Here is a 26,901-nt window from a genome sequence, read left to right on the forward strand (position 1 = left end):
GCAAAGTGATTTCATGCTCTTTATTCAGCTCATAGTGGTGAGGAGGAATGAATGAATGTCCCCTCAAAGTATCTGCTTTATATACATTATTTACACAATGGGCTGCACGTGATTGGCTAATTCCGGACTTCTCCTGTAGGCCAATCAGGTTGTGGATTCACTTCTATCTGGAGCTGGATTGGGTGGCTCCTGCTGACCAATCATACTGCTGCATTGTTCTAGGACCAACCAGACTGCTGCATTTTGGATCCTATTGTTCTAGGACCAATCAGTCTGCTGCAGTTTGGATCCTGTTCAACTCAGTACATAACACCCCTCCCCTCTAAGTTCCAGTCCTGCCCGGGAGGTCGCATTCATAGTCCTCGAGGTACGCTGGCGACCTACGTGTGCGTTGCGGCCTGTGGTGTTCCCTGGTCCGGGGTTCAGGTTCTGGCTCGTGTTCCAAGGATGGTGGCTGTGATGGGGCCGTTCGGTCTGGTGCAACCAGCTCGCTCAGTCGTGGTTCTGGTTCCGGTGTCCTTTCGGCCTCACGGGTCCTCTCTGTATTTACTGATTCTGCCTCTCCTGCTGGCCCCTCCTGCTCTATGGGCCTCATTGCCCCACTGTTCCCTTGGGACTCCTCTGACCTGTCCTCCTCCTGGTTTTCTCCCAGGAATCGTCGCCGTATCTGGTTGCAGTGGTGGCGCCAGCATTGCCCCCCCCATCCGTTAGCACCTCGTATGACACGGGGCCAGTGACCCTGGTGACTGTGGCGGGTACCCATGCTGGGCCTGCCCCAAAATTCTTTGCGTACACTGGGTACTGGGCCTCAAAGTTCTGGGGGTTCCTGCCTTCCCCCACCACTACCACATCCTGAGCTCTATTGGGGTGAAGGCGGTCCAATCTGATTGCAAGGCGCCGACCCATTAGTAGCTCAGCGGGGCTCCAGTCAGTCGTTGAGCTGGGGGTGCTGTGCTGTGCTAGAATAGAAGGAATGTGGCAAGGCGGTACTCCCAATCCCCTTGCGTCATGGGTGGGAGGGTGTCCTTGGTGGTCCGCACCATGCGTTCTGCTTGGCCATTGGTGGCAGGGTGGAATGGCGCCGAACGGATGTGGCAGATGGCGTTCTGCTGACGTAAATGCGGTCCCATTGTCTGAGACGAGAGTGTCAGGGAGCCCGTGGGTTGCAAACAGCCTGCGTAGTACCCGGATGGTACCAGTGCAACTTCCAGCCATTTGGTGTAGGAGTCCACCACTATGAAGAATGTTTTCCCCTGAAAGGAGCCAGCGAAGTCCACATGCAGGCGTGACCATGGTGCTCGGGTGGACTCCCAGGACTGGACTGGGGCCCTTGGGGGATCTGGGCGGGATTCCTGGCAGGCCTGGCACTGTTTGACCCAGGCCTCTATCTCTCCGTCAATCCCCGGCCACCACACATAACTCCTGGCAAGGGCCTTCATTCTTACTACCCCTGGGTGTGTCTCGTGTAGGGCTGTGAGGACCCTTTTGCGGAGGGGCTGGGGAACAACGACCCTGCTTCCCCATAACAGGCACCCCTTGTGGGCCGACAGTTCATGTTTGCGGGTTGTGTAGCCGGCGAATTCTGGCCCGGGGCTGCTGCTGGGCCATCCCCTCCACACCCAGTCCAAGACCCGGGAGATGACCCTATCTTTCTTGGAATTGTGTGCAACCTCTTGTGCCTGAATAGGGCGGTCGGGAAGCAGCTCAAGGCTCATAACCTCTTGTGCAGGTGCTGGGTCAGGACCTGTTTCCGGTAGTGGTACCCTGCTGAGGGCGTCCGCATGGCCCATTGCCTTCCCAGGACGGTGAATCAGTGCATACTGGTAGCTGGCAAGGAAAATTGACCACCTGAGGACGCGAGGAGACAGTACTTGGGGGGTCTGCTTTTTGGGGGCAAACAAGCCAAGCAACGGCTTGCGGTCAGTCACCACGGTAAAAGGCCGCCCGTACAAGAAATCATGGAATTTTTTTACTCCCTTCACGATTGCCAGACCCTCCTTGTCGATTTGTGAGTAGTTCCACTTGGTTGCGTTGAGTGTCTGGGAAAAGTATGCCACTGGTACCTCTCTTCCATCCGGGAGTTGGTGTCCCAGGACAGCGCCGATGCCATAGGGTGAGGCGTTGCATGCTAGCACCACTGGCAGCCTCTCGTCGAAGTGTGCCAAGACCGAGTTTGAGACAAGCAAGTTCTTGACTGCCTGGAATGTGGCCTCCTGGAGCTGGCCCCACACCCAAGGGGCCCGCTTGTCCAGGAGTCTGTGTAGGGGCTCCGCTACCGCCGCCTTGTGGGGAAGGAAGGAATGGTAAAAGTTCAATAGTCCCAAGAAGGCCTGAAGTTCAGTCTTGCTCTTCTGTGCTGGGGCATCACAAATGGCCCGTACCTTGTCCCCAGTCAGGTGGACCCCTTCTGCATCCACCATAAATCCCAGAAAGTCCACCTGAGGCACTTCTAGTAGACATTTTTCCCGCTTCACCTTGAGACCTGCCGTCTGGAAACGGTGCAGAATGGTGTGGAAGCGGTCCTCAAACTCCTCTGGTGTGGGCCCAGCAATCAACACATCATCGAAGAAGGGGGTAACGCCAGGAATCCCTTTAAGGAGAGAGTCCATTAGATTCTGGAATATGCCTGAACGCTCCTCTGTGCGTCACAATCGTCTGTGCCTCTCCTGTGGCCTCATCTACTGGCAGCTGTTGATATGCTTGGGCCAAGTCCAGCTTGCCAAAGATTTTTGACCCAGCCAGGGTGGCAAGGACATAGCTGACCACTGGCACTTGGTATGCGTGGGCCGTGAGGGCCTTGTTTATGGTACATTTGTAGTCTGCGCAGATGCGGACCGAACCATTAGGCTTGATGGGTGTGACGATTGGGGTAACCCAGGGGGCATTAGGCACCAGCTCCAGCACTCCTTGCTCCATGAGCCGGTCCAATTCCTCGTCTATACAGGGTTTTAGGGCGAACGGGACCCGGCGGGCCTTGAGCCTGACAGGTCATACTGTGGGGTCAAGCTGTAGAGCAATGGGGGGGCTTGTATACTGTCCCAATTTCCCATCGAAAACCCCCGGAAATTCCTTGCATATGGCGTCCACGTCCACTTGTAAGCTAGTGTGGTTCACCCCGGTGATGGCTAGCCCCAGTGGTCCAAACCATGCCAATCCCAGTAAGCTAATGTAGGGGCCCTTGACCACAAGCAAGTCCAGTTGCCGCGTCCACCCTCGATATTGCACCCTGAAGGTCCCCACCCCCATTGTGGGGACCTTACGTTTCTGGAAGTCCCGGAGGGTGAATGGGGCCGGCCTGAGTTTGGGACCCCCAGGAGGACACAGTTTCCTTAAGGTCCTTGCTGAGATTATGGATAGAGTTGAACCCGTGTCAAGCTCCATGCGGCACGGGGCCCCCTTTATCTGTACCTCTACATAAATTTTCTCTATGTTGGGGTGGGGCAACTGGTATACCTGGAAGTCCGTGAGCTCTGTCGAGTTGCCTTGATGCGTTGGGCCCCGGGACCTGGGGCTCTTGGATTGGTCATCTGATGCCTGGCGTCGGGTGGGCCAAGCCCGACACACCCGGGCGATGTGTCCCGATTTTCTGCACTGCCTGCACTCTGCGTTGCGGAAACGGCAGGTCCTCCTCTCGTTACTTTCCCCGCAGCTTGCGCAGTTCCCTCCTTCTCGTCGAGGCAGCTGTGGTATGTGTGCTGCTTGAGTGCGCTGCTGTACTTGGTCACCTCCTCCCTGTCAGATCCTGAGTCGTCGGTGAGGTCTTCGTGGTGGACCCTCGGTTGGGACGGCAGGCTCGGCCGTGCCTCTTGCGTCGACCTCTCGGCAGCTTCCGTTGCCAGGGCCTCCTCCAGAGCGACCTGGAACGTTAGGTCCTTCTTAGCGTAGAGGCGTCGTTGCAGCTTCTCATCCTTCAGGCCACCGACGAGGCGGTCACGAAGCATGTTCTCCAACTCTGAGAAGTTGCAGAACCGGGCGCCTTGGCGGAGAGAGGTCACAAACCCAGTTATGGTTTCCCCAGGGGCTTGCCGCTTTGCGTAGAAGGCATTTTGATAAGCCACCACTGAGGGCTGTGGCGAAAAGTGCCCCTTCAGCTGTTCCATTATTGTTTTGTATGGAACAGTAGCGATGTCTTCAGGCGCAAGGAGAGCCCGGGCAATTTCAAACGTCTCCTCTCTGCAGACGCTGAAGAATACCGCCCTTTTCTTGGTGTCTTCTTCGTCGGTGACCCCTTTGGCTTCTAGGAGGAAGGTGAAGCGGGAGGCGTACGCTTACCAGTCTCCAGATGCTGGGTTGAACGGCGAGAAGCTGCTGTCGGTTGCCATTCTGAGTTCCTTGTGTCCCGGAGCTTCACCATTTTTCAAACTTCAGGGCTTGAACTTCCATTTCTTGGAATTCCTGGAATGCTCAGCGGCAGGGAGGTCTCTCTTCAGAGTCCAACAGTAGTCAGCCATCATGACTGTGTCCCAGCGACCCTGATACCTGGTCTCCATCTCTTTCATATCCTGATGGAATCTCTCCCCCTGCTCGTCACTCATTGAACCCAGGTTCTCAGGAAACCGGTCCACATGTGAAAATAGGTAGTGCATCTTGATGCTCATGTTGCAGCCCAGGTTTCTGAAAGCAGTCAGCATGTTGTTGACAAGTTCTGCATAGTTTCTGGCCTTATTGTTGCCAAGAAAGTTCTTCACTACCAGAACAAATGCCTTCCATGCTTCCAGTTCCACTTCGTTCATTGAGTTTCCAAACTCTGGGTCTCTGATGAGCTGACGGATCTGAGGACCGTCAAAGATGCCAGCTTTCAACTTCTCCATGGTCAATCCTGGAAAAGCCTGGCACAAGTAAGTGAAGCAGTCACCATCCTTGTCCAGAGCCTTGGTGAACTGCTTTATTAAGCCGAGCTTGATGTGCAGCGGTGGGAAGAGTATTCTGTCTCTGTCCACCAGAGGGTCGTTGATGACATTCCTTTCTTTGCAAGGCACCAATTCCTCCCGCACAGGCCAGTCCTTCTTCATGTAATGCTGAGCACAGTCCCTACTATCCCACATGCACAGAAAACATGGGTACTTGGAGAAGCCAGACTGTTGTCCCAACAAAAAGTTCACCATCTTCAGGTCAACAAAAATAAACCACTTATGCTGATCATAACCAATTTTCTCCAGCACATACTTCACTGCTTCATAGTTCTCCTTCAGTGTAGTCGAGTGAGCCAGGGGTATAGAGGCAAACTGGTTGCCGTTGTGTAGCAGAACACATTTCAGTGATCGCTTGCTGCTGTCAATGAACAGTCTCCAATCTTTGGGTTCATACTGTGGCACTCCAAGCTTGAGCAGAAGCTGCGCAATATCTGCACAGTACACCAAGTCCTTCTCTTCCAAGAAAAAACGGAGGTACTCTTGATGCCTGTTGAGGAAGAAGCTGATGCGAGCACTGTCAGAAAGGAGGTTTTTTTCCTTCAATCTGGATGCCAACAATTCGGCAGAGTCCTTTGACAAGCTGAGGTCGCGAACTAGATTATTCAACTCCTTTTGGGAAAATGGATGTGGAGCATCATCTTCAAGAACCACTTATTCTTCTTCATGTCCTTCAACACTGGAGGCACCTTCGTCACTAATGTCAGGAAGTTCTCTGAAGATAGGCACTGGAATTTCATCACAATGAGCTACAGCATGACGTGCTGATTGTGTTACGATATAGAAGCAATGCAGCTGCAAGCTGCTAGCTTGAAAACATCACATGATGTTGGGACTGTCCGTGGGAAACAAAGGGACAGTCAATTCACAGTGCGAAGCACCAGAATTAGCTCAGAGTGTAATATGAGCTGTACAGGAAGTACAGGGAGTTTTTGTCTCTCGACTGCTGGAGTTTGAAGAGAGCAGTCATGTTTTTCGTAACGCTGCAAAGACAGAAATAAAGGCATGTAAATACCTTTCTATCTCTTTCCCCTGCCGGGGGGGGCAACAAAGGGGGGGGTTCTTCTCACACTGAGAAGGATCGCCTATCGCGACCTCTGCCTGGATCTTGCTGAGGAATGCAGACAGGGAGATCAACAGGAGATCAAGCCGGGTGCCTGGAGAGTTGCCAGTTACTACTTATATAGGTTTGAATCCCGACAGATTGAAGATCAGGATACTTGAGGCTGCTCCGGTTCTTTCTGTTGATCCCAGTCACATCAACAGTGCAGAAGTACCAGTCAGTGACATGGTTTGTCGGTTCCCTCCAAACCATGGGAATTCCAAAGTTCAGACTCTTCTTGCCATTGGTCCACCCACGTAGAGTCTCAGTGCATGCCTTGCACACCATGTGTGGCGCCCAAGCTTTATCCTGGTCACCAAGTTTAATACCAAAATAAGCATGGTAAGCAACTTTATGTTTTGCCGCACCAATTTATGGAAGATTTCGAGGTTTTATGACTTCAAACTGATCCCTTTTCGACATAATCACCCAGAACTATCGGACCTGAATACTTCTTGTCATTAAAATAATCATTTCCAATCAAAACAATTATTCGACATGGCATTTTACCCCCACCAACTTCTTCTAAAATGCTCCACACAAGCGTACATGTGAACAAAAACGTAAAAAAGACATGTGGCCATAGCTCAAAAACTTGATCTGATTGAGCAAAACCAATGTGATTTTTGGATTCAGCGCATCAGATTCGTCCTAAATCAACTGAAAAAACGCAGACAACAAATTTGTTGTTGACCAGTGTAATCCTTCATAAAAGTTATTGCATTACATTCCTCATTAAATTTTCTTTCCATTGATACATGATTTTATGGTATATCTCAGTGCTTTTTTTCTAAAAAAATGTTTAGGGTACTCTCATTTTGACTCAAGAAAATCACCACTGGGGAAAAAGAAATACAGTTCAAATCTGGGAAAATAAATACAGTGAATTTCTTCTCCAGTTAAATTAACAAAATGTTTAGGGGTATGTGTCCCCCTGCGTCCCCACAGAGAAAAAAGCACTGGTATTACTCCAAAACAAAGTGGTGTCATGAGCCATCAAACCTCGGAAATACATTTTTTCCAGAAGGTTCCCTCTCCCCATTTTTAATATCAGATAATAATGACTGTCTGCATGCGCACATAGAAATAAATATAAATAAATAAACCCAGCCAGATGGGTTGTTGTTGTTACTGAAGGAGTGAAGACCAGAAGTCCCCACCTTGGAATACTGGGAGAGCCAGGCTAAGAGCCATCTTATAGAGAGCAAGGCTGAAGCCATTTCTGTGCCATTTTTGTGAAGCAAGCTAAAAGCTAAGTTTGTAAAAGGTCTCTCCTGTTTGCAAAAGCAAGAGTGTGGTTAGGGCAGTTTGCATCAAAGAGGTGATTTCTGAGAAACGAGCCCCTGACGCTGCCCCAGCTTCCGATAAACACAGATAAGAAAGCGAACAAGAGGATGTGTGCCCACCGCAAGAGTCTAAATGCAGGACTTAGTTGGAAGCTGTCAAACCACAAACTAGATTTCTGAGAAACAAGGGGTCAAGGGGTATTTACTGGAACTAGTAAATAGGTCAGATAGTTTATAAGCTAGCAACGCCATCTAATGGATAAAGCAGTTTGGAACCAAAAGGCCAACACCAATTTTCTCATTGGTAGAGCTACAATGAATATGCATAAAGGGGGATGTCTGGGAGGTGGAAAGGGGGGCTGAACTGTTGCTTTGCCTTAGAGCATAAAAGTTGTCTGCATCTGACTGATGGGGGGCATTCTCTCATTTTCTTCCTGAATGCACCCCTTTTTGCTTTTGTCTGACAAAATCAAACTGAATAAAAATCTTTTCTTTAAGAAATATTGCTGCCTGGAGTTTTCCTATTCTGGTCTGTATTTTGAAGTCCCTAACATTTCCTTCCTGGTTGCACATTGCTTAACCCTTTTCCCAGCGCATTGCTTTCTCCAGGCCTTCCTGACAGCTGGCTGGTTTCTCTTTCTTCTTTAACTGGTTGGCCTCTTTGCACCCCTTTCTGTTTTATTCTGCACCCCTGAACGTATAGCACACAATAGCTGTGTGGGTGTGTGGCTTCTCCCTCAGCAAACTCTTTCCCTTTCTGTGTGGTTTGCATTGAGGCTTGGGCCTGGGCTGTTGCTGAAGTTTCCTTCTTTGTGTTCCCTAGCTAGTACAGTGGTACCTCGGGTTACAGACGCTTCAGGTTACAGACGCTGCAGGTTACAGACTCCGCTGACCCAGAAATATTACCTCAGGTTAAGAACTTTACCTCAGGATGAGAACAGAAATCGTGCGCCGGCGGCACAGCAGCAGCAAGAGGCCCCATTAGCTAAAGTGGTACCTCAGGTTAAGAACAGTTTCAGGTTAAGAACGGACCTCCGGAACGAATTAAGTTCTTAACCAGAGGTACCACTGTAGTAAGAATTGTATCTTCTTATATTTTGTTCTCTTTCCCTGATTGTTCCTTGCATTCATCTTTTTTACTGAATTCCCGGCCTTGTTTCAAAAAAAGGGGGGAAGACCTAGTGAACTATAGCTTTCCCCACTGCTTTCTGCTAAAGCTATAGGCCTTCTGAGCAGGCCTGAACTATGTTTCTCCACCGCTTTCTGCTAAAGCTATAGGCCTTCTGAGCAGGCCTGAACTATGTTTCCCCACCGCTTTCTGCTAAAGCTATAGGCCTTCTAAGCAGGCCTGAACTATGTTTCCCCACCGCTTTCTGCTAAAGCTATAGGCCGCCTGAGCAGGCCTGAACTATGTTTCTCCACCACTTTTTGCTAAAGCTATAGGCCTTCTGAGCAGGCCTCCTCTATAAGCTTTTGCACATAGGCTTCTCATGTTTTCCCACTGGTTCAAAAGGGCTACAGGCCTTCTTTACTGGATTGTACTGGTTTAACTGTTACCTTACTTATTTTCTCAGTTTGTACACCTTTGTAGCCTTGGCTTGCTGTAGCAGGCCTCATCTGTTGTTTACCTGTACACAGCTGTATTCATTTTAACTGTCACCTTACTTATTTTCGCATTTCTGTACACCTTTGTAGCCTTGGCTTTTGAAGCAGGCGCATCTGTCCATTACCTGTACACCTTGTCTCATTCCCCCCCCCCCCCGCGCAGTTTGCAGGCATGGCAACTTGAACCCTTGTAGTGCAGTTTTTCTCATTTCGAGTCTCTATTTTGTCATGTAGCCCCTTTTTGCGCATTAATCCAAGCAAGAGGGACTGGGGGGGGGCTCAGGACCCCTGGGGAGCCTGGCTCCAAACGGCCAGTGAACATGTGAACATGAGTACAGTTGCTGGATGTGGCAATGAAGATGAAGGTGTATGTGACGTGGAATGAGGGTGGCGCGTGAAGAATGGGATGTTGGGAATGGAAAAGGCGAGGCTCTTGGCAGCAGCAACTGCAGTAGGAGCGCCGACATTGTGAGGACGTGGGCGAACTTGGAACCCCAGGAGAAAAAGGGGAGAGACTGGGATGCAACCAGTATGGAGGCTGGGGGCAGAGATTTGGAATGCTTTGCAGAAAAAGAAATTGATGGAAAAGAGAATGTGTACACCTTGAAGGCAATGTTTATCTTCTACACAGATTTGAGGTTTGCTTTCACAACCCTCCATGCCTGTATTGCAGAGAACATCTGAAAGGTAACTCCATTGTCCAAACAGAACACCGTGGAGCGGAGTTGGCAGCCCGCCAAGCTGGCCACCACGGGAGCATGAGATGATGAGAGGAGTCTGAAGGTGGCTCTGGTTATTGGAGGGCTAGGGTTAGGACAAAGCTAGCACTCTGGAGATTGTGTTGAAATAGACAGAGGCTCAGCAAGAATACTGATTGCAAAGTATTGGAAGACACAGGATTTACCCACACTGGAAGAATGGCAGATGAAAGTGATGGACTACATAGAATTGGCAGAAATGACTGGCAGAATCCGTGACCAGAGAGAAGAGTCGGTGGAAGAAGACTGGAAGAAATTTAAAGACTACTTGCAGAAATACTGTAAAATTAAGGAAAGTTAAAATGATGTCGGATGGAAAATAAGTGGTATTGGTAAAAAGATTTTTAAGAATATGCAAGTATGGTTTGATAACGGTTAAAAATACATATTTACAATAGGTTAAGATACTGAGTTATGACAAAAGATAGAGGGTAAGGATTTGCTGAAAGCATGTTTAAACGGGAATACAAAAGGGGAGGTGTGAGGAGGTCAAATAATTAAGGAAATGAGATCAAGGATTATTGAAAGATGGAGTTAATTTTAAATTTTCTTTGTTTTCTTTTTTCTATTTAGTTATTATTATTTTTCCTTTTCGATATATTCTTTCTATGTGTGGTTTTCCTTTAGTTTGTTAACTTTTCTTATTCTGTAAACTTTTGATCTTTGTAAACTTTATTTTGTAATTCTATGTTTGTGTTTAAAACTTTAATAAATATATTTTTTTTTAAAAAAAGAAATAGACAGAGGCTCTCCCAATTTCCCTGCCCAGAATTCATTGTTACCCAAAGGGAACACTGAAATTGTCACCCTTTGAATGAGCACATCGCTGGGATAACGCCATCATCCAAACGGAACACCGTGGAGCCGAGTTGGCAGCTCTAAGAAACGGATGATTTTGTATGATGCCGTCGCCCACTGGGACAGAAGGACAGCTAATACATAAATCATGAAGATACAACTCATAAACTAGAACATAAATTGAAACATGGCTACACGTAACACAGGTTCCCAACATCCATACTAACACAATGTAACAGATCACGGTGAGAATCAAAGTTTCGTTAGCAATGCATGTTTAGGCTAAATAAACAGGAACCAATGAGGAATTAACAAACCCCGGTGGTAATAAACCCAGCAGTAAAAGGAAAGACAGGCATTTTACCACATCCATGTGAACTCTGTTCCTGGGCCTAAGATCTACCTAAAGATTAACAGAAGCTACATCAAAGCTACCTCCCTATTTTTATGTACCCAGGATGCCTGGTAAGCAACTGGTCTGTGTTAGAATGCTTTACACGTGACTGACAGACATAGAGAAAATGGGGCAGAGATGCAGAGGCTTGTGGGATCGATCAGAAATCAAGTCAATGACCCAAACCCAGTCAAAGCGATGCTTTCACCATTGACACAGTAGCTTGCTTCATTTTTCATAATTCCTCATAGCAATCCCACATGACCAGACACCTACACCCACAGTTCTCAGGATGGTTTCAACATAAAATCACAATATGAAAACACAAAACACAAACCCCAAAACCTGTAACCCCAACCTCCCCACCACATTTTAAAAGAGAGTTAGATGTCAATCAGCCAAAGGCCTGGTTAAAGAGGTGCGTTTTTCCCTGGCGCTTAAAGCTGCAGAATGAAGGTTTTTTCCACTCGTCGTATGATTTTTTTGATGGGAACAGAGATTTTGATGGGAACAGAGCTATTACTGAAGCTTTTTCCACATTCCACACACTGATAGGGTTTCTCCCCTGTATGAATTCTTTGGTGGGAAGCGAGAGGAGCTAAAGCTGAAACGCTTTCCGCATTCCACACACTGATACGCCACATCTCCCCATGCGTGCTGGGTGGATTCCAGCAACAGTTTTAACAATTTACATATTCAATAAAATTGGCCATATGTTATAAAAGGAATATGGATTGTGTTCCCTCACCTTCTTGATTTCCCCTGGCAAACAAAATTTAAGATACTGAAACTGTGGAGCCCAGAATTGAACACAGTGTTCTAGGTGGGGCCTGACCAAAGCAGAAGAAAGTGGTACTATTCCTGCCCTTGAACTGATTCTGCATTCTGCCACATTGGCCTCCGCTCCCCTTTTGGTGTCGTCTGCAAATGTGATAAGCATCTCCTCAGGTCCTTCATCCAAGTCACTTATCAAGACGTTGAACAACATCAGGCCCAGGACAGAACCCTGCAGCACCCCTCTTGTCACTTTTCCCCAGGATGAGGGGGAACCATGAAGGAGTCCTCTTGGGGTTCGGTCAGTCAAATCCACCTAACAGTTACCTTGTTCAGCCTCATTTTACCAGCTTCCTCACATAAATATCATGGGGGACTTTGTCAAAAACCTTACTGAAATTAAGATGAACTATTACCACAGCAGTCCCCTGAGAAACAGTCTGTAACTCCATCCGAAAAAAGAAAAAGAAAAAAGAGAGATTTCTCTGGCTTGACTTGTTTTTGACAAAGCCATGCTTTCAACCTGTCTGTTTATGTTGTGAATCACCATGAAATCTTCAGATGATGGGCACATAATTTTATTAAATGATGATAATACAAAGGATATTGTCAAGCTGGAACACGTGCAGATGAAGGCGATCAAGATGGTGTTATTATATTTATTTCATTTCTATAGCGCCCTATAGCAGGGGTGCCAACTTGAATAAAATATAGGAGGGGTTTAGTAAGCCCCGCCTCAGTTAAACAGTCAGAGGATGTGGTGCAAGCATGCCATTTGAATGGCTGTTCCTATGAACCTGGGGGTGGCCCCCTCACATATCTTATTGGGGGGCAGAGACCCCTCAGACTCTAAGAGTTGGCTGCCATTCCCTACACCCACAGGTCACAGGACGGTTACAACATAAAATCACACAATGAAAACACAAAACACACAGCCCAAAACCTGTAACCCCCACCTCCCCACCACATTTTAAAAGGGCATTAGATGTCAATTAGCCAAAGGCCTGTTTAAAGTTGTGTGTTTTTCTCTAGCGCTGAAAGCTGTATAATGAAGGGTTTTACGAAATTTGTATGGATTCTTTGATGGGAAGTGAGATTACAGCTCCTCCTGAAGCTCTTTCCACATTCCAAGCATTGATAGGGTTTCTCACCTGTATGAATTCAGTGATGGGAAGCGAGATTGGAGCTATCAGTGAAGTTCTTTCCACATTCCATACACTGATATGGTTTCTCTCCTGTATGAATTCTCTGGTGCTTAGTGAGATCAGAGCTTGTACTGAAGCTCTTTCCACATTCCCCACACTGATAGGGTTTCTCCCCTGTATGAATTCTTTGATGGGAAGTGAGATGGGAGCTCTGACTGAAGCTTCTTCCACATTCTGCACACTGATAGGGTTTCTCCCCTGTATGAATTCTTTGATGCTTAGTGAGATGGGAACTTTTCCTGAAGCTTTTTCCACATTCTGCACACTGATAGGGTTTCTCCCCTGTATGAATTCTTTGATGCTTAGTGAGATGGGAACTTTTCCTGAAGCTTTTTCCACATTCTGCACACTGATAGGGTTTCTCCCCTGTATGAATTCTTTCATGCTTAGTGAGATTGACTCTCTGACTGAAACTCTTTCCACATTCAAAGCACTGATAGGGTTTCTCCCCTGTATGAATTCTGTGATGGGAAGTGAGAGAGGCGCACTGACTGAAGCTCTTTCCACATTCCATGCACTGATAGGGTTTCTCCCCTGTATGAATTCTCTGATGGGAAGTGAGATTGTGGCTGTGACTGAAGCTTCTTCCACATTCTGCACACTGATAGGGTTTCTCCCCTGTATGAATTCTTTGATGCTTAGTGAGATGGGAGCTTTTCCTGAAGCTTTTTCCACATTCCGCACACTGATAGGGTTTCTCCCCTGTATGAATTCTTTGATGGGAAGTGAGATCGGAGCTCTGACTGAAGCTTTTTCCACATTCCACACACTGATAGGGTTTCTCCCCTGTATGAATTCTTTGATGGGAAGTGAGATGGGCTCTCTGTCCGAAGCTCTTTCCACATTCCATGCACTGATAGGGTTTCTTCCTAATGAGATTTCCTTGATGGGAAGTGGAATTGGAACTTTCCCCACCTTCAAAATATTTATACAGCTTCTCCATTGTGGGGATTTTGTCATGGTCACCCTTGTCCTTGATTTCCAGTCCATCACTATCTGCAATGAAGAGAAATGGATTAGCGCCTCAGGGACAAATTAAGGAAGAATACTTGTGTCAGGACTGCCGCTAGGTCCCAGCTCACAGAGGACCAACGCCCAGTGGATATTATATACAAAAGTCTTTATTGAAGTTTAGTTTCCATTTCCAAGCTCTGGGCGCGCAGGCCCACGTCTTAACGCTAGACCGGCTAAGTCCCCTCTGACTCACTGCTCCACCCACACCAGTTTAAGATTCTAGCCCGGCTCCACCTCTTGCGCTGCTCTTTCCTGCGTTGGGTCCTTCTGCCCTCTGGGGTTCCCTCCTTCCTGGACTCCTCTGACGCGGAGCCTCCTGAGTCTTGCCCCTCCCTCCGGCGGGCTTTAGGACCTGGCTCCCTTCCCGGGCTCCCCGCTGTGCCGCGCTCCTGTACATTTGAACTTGGCGCGCGCGCCCAGCCGGTGACTTTCCTTCTGACCGTTTCCCCGCTTCCTGATGTGGGTGTTGCCAAACCTGACTCCTCTCCTCCCTCTGGTGGTGAGGACACAGGTCCCGACTCCTGGGACTCCCCCTCCCCACTGCGCTCTGGTGGAGACGCTGGCCCTGATCTCCAGCTGCTGTTCAGGGACTCCCCGCTGGCCCCTCCCTCTTGAGGTTTCTCCCTTGGAATCTCCCTTGCTCTGGCCACCGGCGCTCCCTTCTGTGAGTCCTCCGATTCGCTAGAGAGGCTTGTGGAATAACTCTGGCCACTGTCACTGCCTGCGCCCCCCTCGTACTCCTCCTCCTCACTCTCCATTTGCTCCCCCTCCTGTGTCTCTCCTTCTGAACCCCTGACATCCATCCCCCCCTCGAAGCCCCCCCTTCCCCCCTCCCCCTCTTCCGGTGCGGGTTCCGGGTGCTCCATTGTTGTAGGGGTGAGTCCAGGATACAGCTCGTCCCCTGAGGCTTGCAACCATCGAGATAAGTCCGGGAAGTCCCCCATGGGCTCGTCGACGACGACCTCCTCCGCTTCCATCTCCTGCGCGGTGTGCTCGAAATCTGCGCTCGACCCCAAATCACCCAAGAGCCCTCCTCCCCCTGTTGCTTGATGGGGGTCCACCTCCCAGGGCCCCTTCGGCATGTCTCTGTGCCAGCCCACTTCGGGTTGGTCCTCCCACCAATAAGATCCCCCCGTGCCAAAACCTGAAAGTGATCCCTCCGGAGAGCTGCCTCCCGGAGCCGAGTCCTCAGCTGACGAGAAACCCCGGAAAGTGCTGGCCGAGAGTGTGGGTGTGAACAAACAATCCTCGAAAAAGCCCGCCGGCATCGGCTTGTGCGGGAAAAGTGTGTGGAATTCTTCCTTGAGCAACTGCTCTTCCACTGCGTAATCCGGCACCCACCTGTTGGCGCTGGCCGGGGTGTCCTCTGTGGCGAGAAGATATTCAATCCCGTCCTCCCCCCACCTTGAGTCTAAAATCTCAGTGGCTTCATTAAGTGGCTCCCCTTTCGGCGACCCCCCTTTTTTGGGCGCTTCTCTGAGCGGGTCTGGCGCCTTCCCCGGTGCTTGAAACCTGTGGGGCTCTCTGTAGGGCGTGAGCACTGATCTATGAAAGACCGGGTGCATTCTGGAACCCTCCGGGAGTGTCAACCGGAAGGCCACTGGGTTGATCTGCGCCTCTACTTGGTAAGGCCCTAGCTGCTTGTGCCCTAGTTTCTTCTTGGCTAACGATCTGGCTGGAACTGCTTGTGCTGCCAACCAGACCCAGTCTCCCACCTGGATGTCCTCCCCAACCCTCCTGTGTCGATCTGCCTGCACTTTGTAAGCCTGTTTTGCCAACTCTAACTGCCTCCTGAGCTGCTCGTGGATCTCCTGCAACTCCGCTGCCACTTCCTCTGCTCCCTGTGGCTCCCCCTCCCGCACTGTGTCCAGACCCGGGAAGGTTCTGGGATGCCTCCCGTAGTTGGCGAAAAATGGGGTCACCCCCGTGGACCCGTGCTTCGTGTTGTTGTAGGCAAACTCGGCCAACGGTAGATAGTCCACCCAGGTCGATGGCTGCTGGTTCGCGTAGCATCTCAGGTACTGCTGCATGATGGCGTTGACCCTTTCCGCCTGCCCGTTAGTTTGCGGGTGTCTCGCCGACGCCAGGCTGACCTTGACGTTCAGGAATCCCATCAGCTTTTGCCAGAAGTTGGAGATGAACTGGCGCCCCCGGTCGGACAAAATAGACCGTGGTAGGCCGTGCACCTTGAACACGTGGTCTATGAACATCTTAGCGGTCTGCTCGGCCGTGGCCACCTTCGCGCACGGAATGAAGTGGGCCATCTTGGTGAACAGGTCCACTACCACGAGCACTGCCGTCTTGCCCCTTGAGCTGGGTAGATCTGTGACAAAGTCCAGGGCCACCCTCTCCCACGGTACGAACGGTGTCTGTAGCGGTTCCAACAGGCCCGCCGGCGGCTGGTGCACAGGCTTAGCCCTTTGGCAGGTGTCGCACCTATTGACATAGTCCGCGACATCCCCCCGCTTCTTAGGCCACCAAAAGTCTCTGGCTACTAAGTCCACCGTCTTCTCCTTGCCGAAGTGCCCCGCGCTGGGCGCGTCGTGCAGCTGTTGCAGGACCTTCGCGCGGAGGCTGTCTCCTGGTACGTAGAGGACTCCCTTGCGTAGGAGCAGGCCGTCGCGCACTTGGAATTCGTCGCCCCTCGCCTTGCCACTGCACACCTCCTCCATCTTGGCTCGGGCGAATGAGTCCGTTTGCAGCGCGCGGCACACCGCGTCCAGGTCCACCGTGGCTGACGCGCATGCCCACGCCTGTGGTGTGAAAATGTGCTTGGCCGCCGCCAGTGCCTCTGCCTCCAGATACTGCGGTTTTCTGGACAGCGCGTCCGCCAAGACGTTGCTGTTTCCTGGGATGTACTCAATTCTGAAGTCGAAATCTGCAAAGAACTCCGCCCAGCGGATGTGTCGCTGGTTCAGGAACCTCGCCGTGCGCCAGTACTCCAAGTTCTTATGGTCTGTGCGGACCTGCACCGTGTGCTTGGCTCCGACGAGGAAGTGCCGCCACGCCTTAAAGGCTGCATGTATGGCCAGCAACTCCCTGTCCCAAATGGTGTAGTTCTGCTCCGCTTTGCTGAGTTTTCTGGAGTAGAAAGCGCACGGCTTCCAGTCCCCCTGGTGGTCTTGCTGCAACAGAACGGCTCCCACGGCCCTGTCTGAGGCGTCCGTCTCCACTCTCATGGGCCTGCTGGGATTTACGTGCAGTAGGTTCTCTTCGGAAGCGAAGAGCTGCTTGAGCTTCTGAAAGGACTGCTCTGCCTGCTCCGTCCAGATGAACCTCTTCTTCTTGGAACTGAGGGTGTCGGTGATGGCCGCTGTCTGCATGGCGAAACCCTTGATGAACTTGCGATAAAAGTTGGCAAAACCGACAAACCTCTGTACTTCCTTCCTATTGCGTGGGCTCTTCCAATCCAGTACTGCACGTACCTTGGCACCGTCCATAGCCAGTCCCTTGTCGGACAGTTTGTAGCCCAAGAAATCCACCTCCGTCTTGTCGAACTGGCACTTCTCCAGCTTGGCGTACAGCCTGTGCTCCCGCAGCCTCTGCAGAACTTCCCTAACATCTCTCTCGTGAGCCTCCGGCGATTCCGAGAAGATTAGGATGTCATCCAGGAAGCAGACGCACTTCTTGTAGAGGAGATCCGCCAAGACATGATGCATGAAGGCTTGAAAGCAGTGGGAACCATTTTTTAATCCAAAAGGCATAACTCTGTATTCATAAGTGCCCAGCGGCGTAAACATGGTTGTTTTCCACTCGTCGCCTTCCCGTACGCGAATGAGATTGTACGCTCCGCGCAGATCCAACTTGGTAAAGATGCGACCCTTCCTCACCGTCGCCAGCAGGTCATCGATCTTGGGCATAGGGAAGGCTGAGGGCTTGGTCTTGAGGTTCAAGAAGCGGAAATCAACGACCAGCCTCTTTTGGGGCGTGTCCCGCTTCTTTACAAAGAACACTGGACTGCCTCCTGCCGCCTTGGACTCCCGGATGAATCCCCGCTTCAGGTTGTGATCTATGAACTCCCTGAGCTCTTGCAATTCATCCTCAGACATGGAGTACAGTTTCCCCGTCGGGAGCGTCGCCCCGGGCAGGAGGTCGATCTTGCAGTCGTAGGGTCTGTGGGGTGGCAGCTTATCCGCCTCTTTCTCGCAGAAGACCTCCAAAAACTCCTTGTATTTGTTAGGCACCGCTTGCAACATGCCCAAGTTCAGCTGTGGTCCATCCTCGTGCCCCTCATCTTCCAAGTCCGCCAGGATGCAGTGTTCTGCGCAGTAAGAGGAGCCGAAGGTCAGTTGCCGCTGGTACCAAGCTAATGCCGGGCTGTGCCTATCCAGCCAACTCATTCCCAACACTATGGGCGTGTCTGACAGGCGGGTGACGTTGAAGCTGATGACCTCACGGTGGTTTCCAATGCGCATCACCATTGGCGGCGTCTGCTGTAGCACTTGCCCTCCCAGTAGCTCCCTGCCGTCCACTGTGACGACTTTCAGAGGTACCGCCGCTGGCAGAAGGGCTATGCCATGTTGCTGGAGGAACTGCATGTCTATAAAATCTGCATTGCTCCCCGAGTCGATGGTGATGGGAATTTCCACAAGTAGCCCATTGGGGAGCTGAAGGGATGCGGTGAACTGCACTACTGGTTTGGGTGGGAGGGGGTCGGTGGGCTGTAAGATCCCTGGGGATTGCTTCACTGACTTGTCTGGCTGGTCCCCAGAGACGCCATCTCCAGCCAGACAGTGGAGTTTTCCTGCTGCGACTCCCTCTGCTGAATTGCGTCTGTTACTGTCGCTGCGGCTGCAGTATGCTTGTGAAACCGCTGGGGACACTCTTTTGCCATATGCTGAGCACTGTCGCAGATGTAGCACTCCCTGGTTCCTCTAGGAGGCTTCATCTTGACTGCTCCCGGAGTTAGGGCTCCGACTGTGGAGTGAGCCTTAGCACCACCTATCTCCATCGGCTCCTCTCCCCCTCCCAGCGGAGGCATGGATCGAGCGCGCGCCGCCTCCTTGGGGAAGGGAGGCAGTCCTCTCGCTGGCGTGCGTCCCAAATGCCCTTCCTCCCTGCCCCAAGGGCGTCCTTCCAACCGAACCCCAATGGAGAGTGCCCGTTCCACCACTTCCTTGGTGGTTTGGGGTCTTCCCCCCCTTGCGATCTCGTCTTTCACAGCTCCGCTCAACCCCTCCCAGAACAGGTCTCTGACGGCAGGCGATTCTTTCTCCCAGGCTAGTACATTCACCAATCCGAAAAAACGTGAATGATATTGCCTCACAGTGGCTTTACCTTGTCTTAGTCCGTGAATCTCCCTCCTAGCGATATCCACATCAATCTCAGATAAAAAACACGCATCCATCACTTTAATGAAGGCAGTCGCATTTTGGAGGGCTGGATCCTTGTCTCTCCATAGATTGCGCAGCCACGATTTTGCCTCCCCCCGTAAATGCGAAATAATAAATCCCACTCTCTCTTCCTCATTTTTAAAGTCTTTGTCAAGCAGCTGCAATGCATAAATCACATCTGCTCTGAAGTTAGGATACTCCTGCAGGTCCCCATTGAAGTGAGATACCAGGCTCCCTCCTCTGTTTCCCAGCCCAATCCCTTCTGGTCTGGTGGCCGGTAGCCTCTGTGTACTTAGCACTTCTAACCTGGTTCGCAGATCCTGGCAGGCAGCAGCTGCTTCCTGTTCTTTCTTTCTGGAAGCCGCAATTTCTGCAGTCAACTGCGTCACTGCGTTTTGCAAACTCGCTATCCTCTCTTCGGTAGTCATTTCCCTGTTTTTCGTGAGCTCGCGAAGCACCAATCTTCACCCCTCGCTGCTTTCCCGCACTCCACGAGGTTGCAAAATTGGTGAAAATGAGAGGGGACTTACTGTCAGGACTGCCGCTAGGTCCCAGCTCACAGAGGACCAACGCCCAGTGGATATTATATACAAAAGTCTTTATTGAAGTTTAGTTTCCATTTCCAAGCTCTGGGCGCGCAGGCCCACGTCTTAACGCTAGACCGGCTAAGTCCCCTCTGACTCACTGCTCCACCCACACCAGTTTAAGATTCTAGCCCGGCTCCACCTCTTGCGCTGCTCTTTCCTGCGTTGGGTCCTTCTGCCCTCTGGGGTTCCCTCCTTCCTGGACTCCTCTGACGCGGAGCCTCCTGAGTCTTGCCCCTCCCTCCGGCGGGCTTTAGGACCTGGCTCCCTTCCCGGGCTCCCCGCTGTGCCGCGCTCCTGTACATTTGAACTTGGCGTGCGCGCCCAGCCGGTGACTTTCCTTCTGACCGTTTCCCCGCTTCCTGATGTGGGTGTTGCCAAACCTGACTCCTCTCCTCCCTCTGGTGGTGAGGACACTGGTCCCGACTCCTGGGACTCCCCCTCCCCACTGCGCTCTGGTGGAGACGCTGGCCCTGATCTCCAGCTGCTGTTCAGGGACTCCCCGCTGGCCCCTCCCTCTTGAGGTTTCTCCCTTGGAATCTCCCTTGCTCTGGCCACCGGCGCTCCCTTCTGTGAGTCCTCCGATTCGCTAGAGAGGCTTGTGGAATAACTCTGGCCACTGTCACTGCCTGCGCCCCCCTCGTACTCCTCCTCCTCACTCTCCATTTGCTCCCCCTCCTGTGTCTCTCCTTCTGAACCCCTGACAACTTGTTAACTCTGGTAATAGTGGGTTAGATGGATGGTTTTCTGAAGGGTTGGGTGCATTAATTAACGGGGATCAACCAACAGCCTTAGGGGAACCTGTGATTCTATAAGCTACTTTAACTTCCCAAACAACTCTGAAATTTACAGTTAAAATGGCCTGGGGGGTTCAGACCAGACAGATCCTTGTTTAGAAGTTGCAATGTTGTAATCCCAGGAGTCTTAAGGGGGCGCTGTTGAGTTCTGTGAAAATATATGAGGTTCATCACAGAGAGCTGTTTTGAATTTAAAAACAGATGATTATGATTCCAAAGGGATCCTTACCAAGAGTGGCCACGATCCCATGATTCTCCTCCATGACATCTTTATGCAGAGCTCTCTGGTCAGGATCCAGCAACGCCCACTCCTCGTCCGTGAAATAAACAGCGACATCTTTAAAGCACACTGGACCCTGAAAGAAAAAAGGGAAATGTCCTCCTCTGAGACAACACTGTTGTTCACCACCACTCCTTGAGCTAGGACATTGCTCCATCCCTCAGCCTCTGTCCCCACAAGGCAGCTTCCCCTGACCTGATCTGGTTCCACAGCTGCTGCTTCCCTTCTGCCCCCATGAAAAGGCGGATCAGGAGGTCTTGCTGGCATCCTTCTGCCATCTGCAAGAGAAAAAAGGTAAGGGGGAGGCCCAGAGTGCCTTCTTGTCTCACAGTTAAATCAGTGCATCTCAAACTACACAGGGGCCTTTGAGAAAGTCTTGCCTGCTGAGTGCATTTGGATATTTGGGTGCATTTCAGATATTAGTTGTGAAAAAAATATATCTCCCCTCCTCTGGGCTCTTGGTACCAACTATCTCCCCCAACAAAATATGGAAAAAAACCGACAGATGAGTTGGGAAAACCAGCAGAATGAGACTAAACTAAACTAAATGAGATTTTAATATTTTAATTTTTCAATATTTTAATGTTGTATTTTAATTTTGTTTTTAAGTTGTAATCATTCAACTTGTTTTTATTATTGCTTGTTAGCCGCCCTGAGCCCGGCCTTGGCTGGAGAGGGCGGGGTATAAATAAAAATTATTATTATTATTGTTATTATTATTATTATTATTATTATTAAACAGAGAAAAAACTCCTTCCTCCTTACCCAGTGGCCTCTCTCTGGTGTCCAACAGAGGCCTCTCTGCCTCACAGGAATCCAGGTCCATTTCCACACAGAGATCCATTCCCTGAAAAAGAAACAAGGATTCAAAACAGAGAATGATGAGAAGGATTATAAAATGAATGTCAGGGCCAAAAACCTGAAGGGTGTTAGATCTCATTACATGGATGCCTTGCAGAAAAAGAATAGGCCATCAGCAAACAATTATGGGATGTTCTCTGTCCTGTTTGGAGCCCCTTGGGAGTATCCAGAGGAAAGTCTCTCTCACCTGCTTTTTCTCTGCCTGCTTTCTCTCCTCTGCCTGACTCAGGAGGAAACCTTCGGCCAGGGCCACCGCCTGCAAACTGGTCTCCGCTCCACAGTCCCTCACCCAGCTCTCCATTTCCGGTGGAAGGACAGCCAGGAACTGCTCCAAGATCACCAGGTCCAGCATCTCAGCTTTCGTGTGCCTTTCTGGGTTCAGCCACTGATGATCAAGGTGGTAGAGTCGGCTGCAAACCTCTCGGGGTCCTTTGGCCTCCTGGCAGCAGAACTGCCTCAACTGCTGGCTCTGCACCTCTGAGCGGAGGGTGTCCTCCTCACCCAGGATCTTCTGCACTGGGTTTTCCCAGAATCCCCCACTGCTCCCAGTTTGGATGGCATGGCCTCTTCCTGTTCCAGGGCCAGCCGAGTCTTGCTCATCCATCTGTGCTCTCAGGAAGCCTCTGAGAGATCAGAAGGAACCCTTTGGTCTTCTGCCAAGTTCTGTCTGTCTTAAGGAGAAGCTCTAGCAAATCCTACAAAGCAAATGCATTTTTCAATTACAAAAGTTGTCTAATATCAGGAGAAGAAAAAGGTTTCCTGAGCAAGCATGGATGAATCTTGGAGGGAACCAGGGCTGGACTGCACCACAACCGAAACCATGAGCTATCTTATTTATTTATTCTGTTTATTTTGATTTCTATAACACTTTATATTTTAAAGAGAAATCTCAAAGCGGTTTACAGCATATTAAATCTATAGGGAAGATTAGGGAGGCAGGAGAGGATATATTATTTAATGATATCTTCCCTCACTTGCGCTAGCAAGTTCCATATTCTAGCAGAGTTCCATACATCCCCCTTTTTTAGATTACGCAGCGATCAGCTTGTTGCTGACCCATCTGACTCTTACTATTAAAAATTCCTTCCTGGTAAAATCCCTTCCAATCCCTTTTAAATGAATAAGCACAATAATCTGATTCAGGTTAATATAAAAGTAGTTTTCTCACAGATTCATTCACATTCACAGACATATCCCTGAAGGTTACATAACAACTAGAACTATTCCATAAAGAAGTTAGTCCCAATTGACTGCGACTAAGGAGTCACTTCTCCAAACACACAGCAACATACAAAATGGAGAAGACACACTGATCAGAAGATGGAGGCCGTGTGCTCCTCCATGCTACTACAACAGACTGCACCCTCTTCAAGTCACATGGAGTGGAAGTCTGTCCCAGCTCAGGAGGAAACAGGAAGTCTTCTCCTGAGTGGTAGAAAACATCCCCTAATGTGTCCCCTGTAGGAATCTTGTACTTGACTGCAGTTTCATATCCCACAAAATCAATAAAACAGAAATAAAACCATCTGAAGAAAGTCAATTATATAGTCGATAGTCAAAGCAACATAACAGAAAACAAATATTCTCTTAAAGATATCAAAATAAAACATTACAAAGGAGGTCAACTACAGAATAGATATTTAACACAGTAGGGCTGGGTGAGTCTGGGCCTCACCCCCTAGGCCAGGTGGAAAGGGCCTTTCTAAAAAGGAGAAGAAAGAGGAGGAGGAGGAGGAGGAAGAAGAAGAAGAAAGAGGAGGAAGAAGAAAGAGGAGGAGGAGGAAGAAGCAGCCTCTAGCTCCCCTAGAAGAAAGATTGCAATGCAAAATGTGGAAGCAACCGAAGAGATTTCAGGGAGATGAAGAAGCCTGGTTGCTCCTGCCTTCCAGTCAATGCATGAAGTCAGAACTGACTGACAAGGAAGTCATTTGTATCTTGTGGAAAATGGATGCTTGGCTCTAGTGGGGGTCCTCATCCGGGGGGTCCTCAGGAGTTGCTTCCCCCACCCCCACTCCCCTCCTTCTGTCTCCTTTTCTTTCACTTGGACTCTCTGCCGCTCTCCAGGCAGACCCCTGGGGTGGGGTCCCTTTTTCTTTGCTCTGAGGGCCAGGAATGTATCTGGCCAACCCCCTGAGGGCCAAGTGGGCAGGGGCCAAAGACATCTCCCTTGAAATTTAGGAGGGTAATTTAGTATTATTATTCAGTTAGATAGCTTAACACACGCACAGCCACTGACGCCAAGGTCCCAGGAGGCTCAGGGAGTAGCAGCGCCCATTTCCGGCTGCTTTGCCAGCAACAATCCCTTTGGGACAGAGAGGATGTGGTCCTGGGATGCCCTGCTCTGGGTGCGAGGGGATTGCTGCAGTGGCCTCTGTGGCGAGCTGCCCTGGGAGACACTGGGAAACTGGTACCCAATGCAGCAGCCAGACTATGGGCTGGGATCCCTCTCTTTATCCCTGGCCTTTCTCTCCCACCTTTTTTTTTCTGGGGGGGGGGGCTAGTCCACCTCCTCATCCAGCTTTGGAAAACCATTTGCACATGTTTCCTCTGTTGTGCAATGAGGCTGAACGACGTCACACAGAAGTTAATGTCCCAGGGACTCCTTTGTTTAAAGAAGGGAGATTTTGGGGGAGTCAGTTTTTCCTGAAAGGCCAAATGAGTTTGGGATCTTCTGCTCTGCAGGAAGGAGAGCGTGGCAGACCTGGCCCCTCCCTGACAGGACCCTCTCCTCCCTGACTTGGGGTCCCCGCCCTGCAGGAGCAGATCAGGCCCCCCAGGCCCCCTCCCCTGCTGCAGCCCTGGGACCCCCACCAGATCCCAGAGAGAGAGAGAGGAGATTCACCAGATCCCAGGAGGGGAGAGCGAGGCAGCCCTTGCAGCAGAGACACAAAGTAACACCCCACTTCCTTGCAGGAAAGGACTGGGGAGGGAGGGGCCTTGGCTCTGGAGGACCTGCCCCCCTTGTTTCCTGTCCTCTCTAGGAAGGCAGCTCAGTTCCCTTTAACCCTTGCCAAGCCCAGCGTGCCCACCTCTCCCCTCCGCGTTTTTCTTTCTTTCCCACTTCCAGAGATGCTTTGGGGGGGACGCCCCCCTACTTTCCATTCCTTCTAGCGCAGTGATGGCGAACCTTTTACAAACCCAAACACATTTATTTTATCGCAAAGGGTCAACACGGCAATTTAACCTGCGTATCTCATTTTTCCTGTGTTTTCACGTTTCTTCTTTATAACTGCTGTTGTAATAAATAATCCTTCATAAAAATTATTGCATTACATTCCTCATTAAATTATATTTCCATTGATACATGATTTTATGAAATAACTCAGTGCTCTTTTTCTTAAAAAAATGTTTAGGGTACTCTCATTTTGACTTAAGAAAATCACCACCGGGGAAAAATAAATATGGTTCAAATCTGGGAAAATAAATACAGTGAATTTCTTCTCCTGCTAAATTCACAAAATGTTTAGGGGTATGCGTCCCCTGCGTCCCCACAGAAAAGAAGCACTGATATTACTCTAAAACAAAGCGGTGTCATTGAAGGAGTGAAGACCAGAAATCCCCACCTTGGTAATACTGGAGAGCCAGACTGAGGCCATTTTATAGAGAGCAAGCTAATCCAAAAACACCATTTTATAAGGAGCAAGCTAAAAAGGCTAAAAACTATCTCTCTTTTCTGTTTGCAAAAGCATTTGTGTAAGCGCAGCAAGTGTGGTCAGAGCACTTCGCACCTGTAGCTAGCTGTTGACCCACATTCTAGTAAACACCAAGAGGAAAGCGAGCAACAGGAAAATCTAGGTCTGTATTCTGAAGTCCCTAACATCATGAGCCATCAAACTTCAGAAATACATTTTGTCTAGAAGGTTCCACAATTTTGGCCGCTAGTGTGCACTGGAGGGCTGTACTAAGAGACCCTCTCCCAGTTTTTGATATGAGACAATAATGATTGTGTGTGCACGTACAAATAAATATAAATAAATAAACCCAGCCAGATGGGTGGTGGTGTAGCAAATAGTCAGGCCAGTCAAATGAAGAATTAAAGCAAGAAAGTTAAGTTTGCTGGCAGCAATCAATGGCACGGAGGAATAAGTTCCGTAGTCCGGCCCTTCCCAACAGGGGAGGCTTCCCTTTATACATTCTTGAATCAGGTCTTTATCCAATCAAAAGTTACAGCATTAGACATACAGTGGTACCTCCGGTTAAGTACTTAATTCATTCCGGAGGTCCGTTCTTAACCTGAAACTGTTCTTAACCTGAAGCACCACTTTAGCTAATGGGGCCTCCTACTGCTGCCACACGATTACTGTTCTCATCCTGAAGCAAAGTTCTTAACCCGAGGTACTATTTCTGGGTTAGCAGAGTCTGTAACCTGAAGTGTATGTAACCCGAGGTACCACTGTAGATACATTAGGTTCCGCCTAGAGATAAGGCCTGAGGAGTCGGACATGCCCCTTCCCTGTCCTTCCTTGGTAATCCTTATCGGCCCATCTCTGGGTGTCTCTGGGCAGTGGGTGTCTGAGTGTATGTACCGGATATGGGCCTGGCCTAGATCAACCCAATGGCTGCCTTGCTTAGCATTTTAACTCCCAAAACGCCTTCCCTGAGCACGTTGCCACAGTGGTGGTGGAGGTGGTTATATTTTGCCGTTTCTTCGGCTGCCCTTTGCTCACAGCCTCCAAGGAATGAGTTCCTCCGTTGGCTTCCATGGGAAAGCCCAGCCAACATGTCAACCCAGCAGCCCCTTCTCATGTTGTCGTCTTTATGCTTACTGACCTGGGAGTCAAGCCCTGCTGAACTCAAGGCAGCTTACTCCCGAGTAGGAAAAACAGACTGGCCGGCCCCTCGCTCGGGCAACTGGGATTACAGTGCGTGTGCCCACAGAGAGGGCTCCAGGTTTGCCACTTTGCCATTTCGTCAGCTCTCACGAACTCTTGACCAGGAGGCTAGCGGCTGCCAGAACCTCCATTGCTCCAAAATAGAAAATCTTATTTATTTAGGTTATTCCATTTATATGCCACCTTTTTCTCCCCACGGTCACCCCAGGGAGCTTCATGGCTGGGTGGGGATTCGAACCCTGGTCCCCCAGGTCACAGAGTCCAAAACCCAAACTTCTACCCAGCACTGAAAACCTTACATGATTTCCAGATTTCACTTTGGTATAGAAATATGTGGATTTCAACTGCAGATGGTTCGACATTCCAGG

The 26,901-nt window shown here is 49.9% G+C and overlaps 2 protein-coding genes across 4 annotated transcripts in view; both read right to left on the bottom strand.

Moving 5' to 3' along the window:
* Nucleotides 1–25,055, bottom strand: part of LOC310843315 (uncharacterized protein) — a 34,172-nt gene extending 9,117 nt beyond the window's left edge. Inside the window, exons 1-4 of the mRNA XM_083736479.1 lie at nt 24,544–25,055; nt 21,889–22,396; nt 21,606–21,687; nt 21,036–21,118 (exon numbers count right to left, since the gene is read on the bottom strand). Coding sequence (XP_083592605.1) covers nt 21,036–21,118; nt 21,606–21,687; nt 21,889–22,305 — 582 coding nt within the window. The 5' untranslated portion in view covers nt 22,306–22,396; nt 24,544–25,055. The remainder of the gene's footprint in view (nt 1–21,035; nt 21,119–21,605; nt 21,688–21,888; nt 22,397–24,543) is intronic.
* Nucleotides 1–26,901, bottom strand: part of LOC310843300 (uncharacterized protein) — a gene marked incomplete at its 5' end in the record, with an annotated part of 210,852 nt that overhangs the window by 85,356 nt on the left and 98,595 nt on the right. Inside the window, one exon of one of the 3 annotated variants that reach the window (XM_083736400.1) lies at nt 21,196–21,540. The exons of the other annotated variants lie outside the window; for them this stretch is intronic. Of the gene's footprint in view, nt 1–21,195; nt 21,541–26,901 lie in introns of those variants that run through there. 3 annotated transcript variants of the gene reach the window in all.

Source organism: Podarcis gaigeae, assembly GCF_964106915.1.
Source record: "Podarcis gaigeae genome assembly, chromosome: 4".
NCBI lineage: Eukaryota > Metazoa > Chordata > Lepidosauria > Squamata > Lacertidae > Podarcis > Podarcis gaigeae.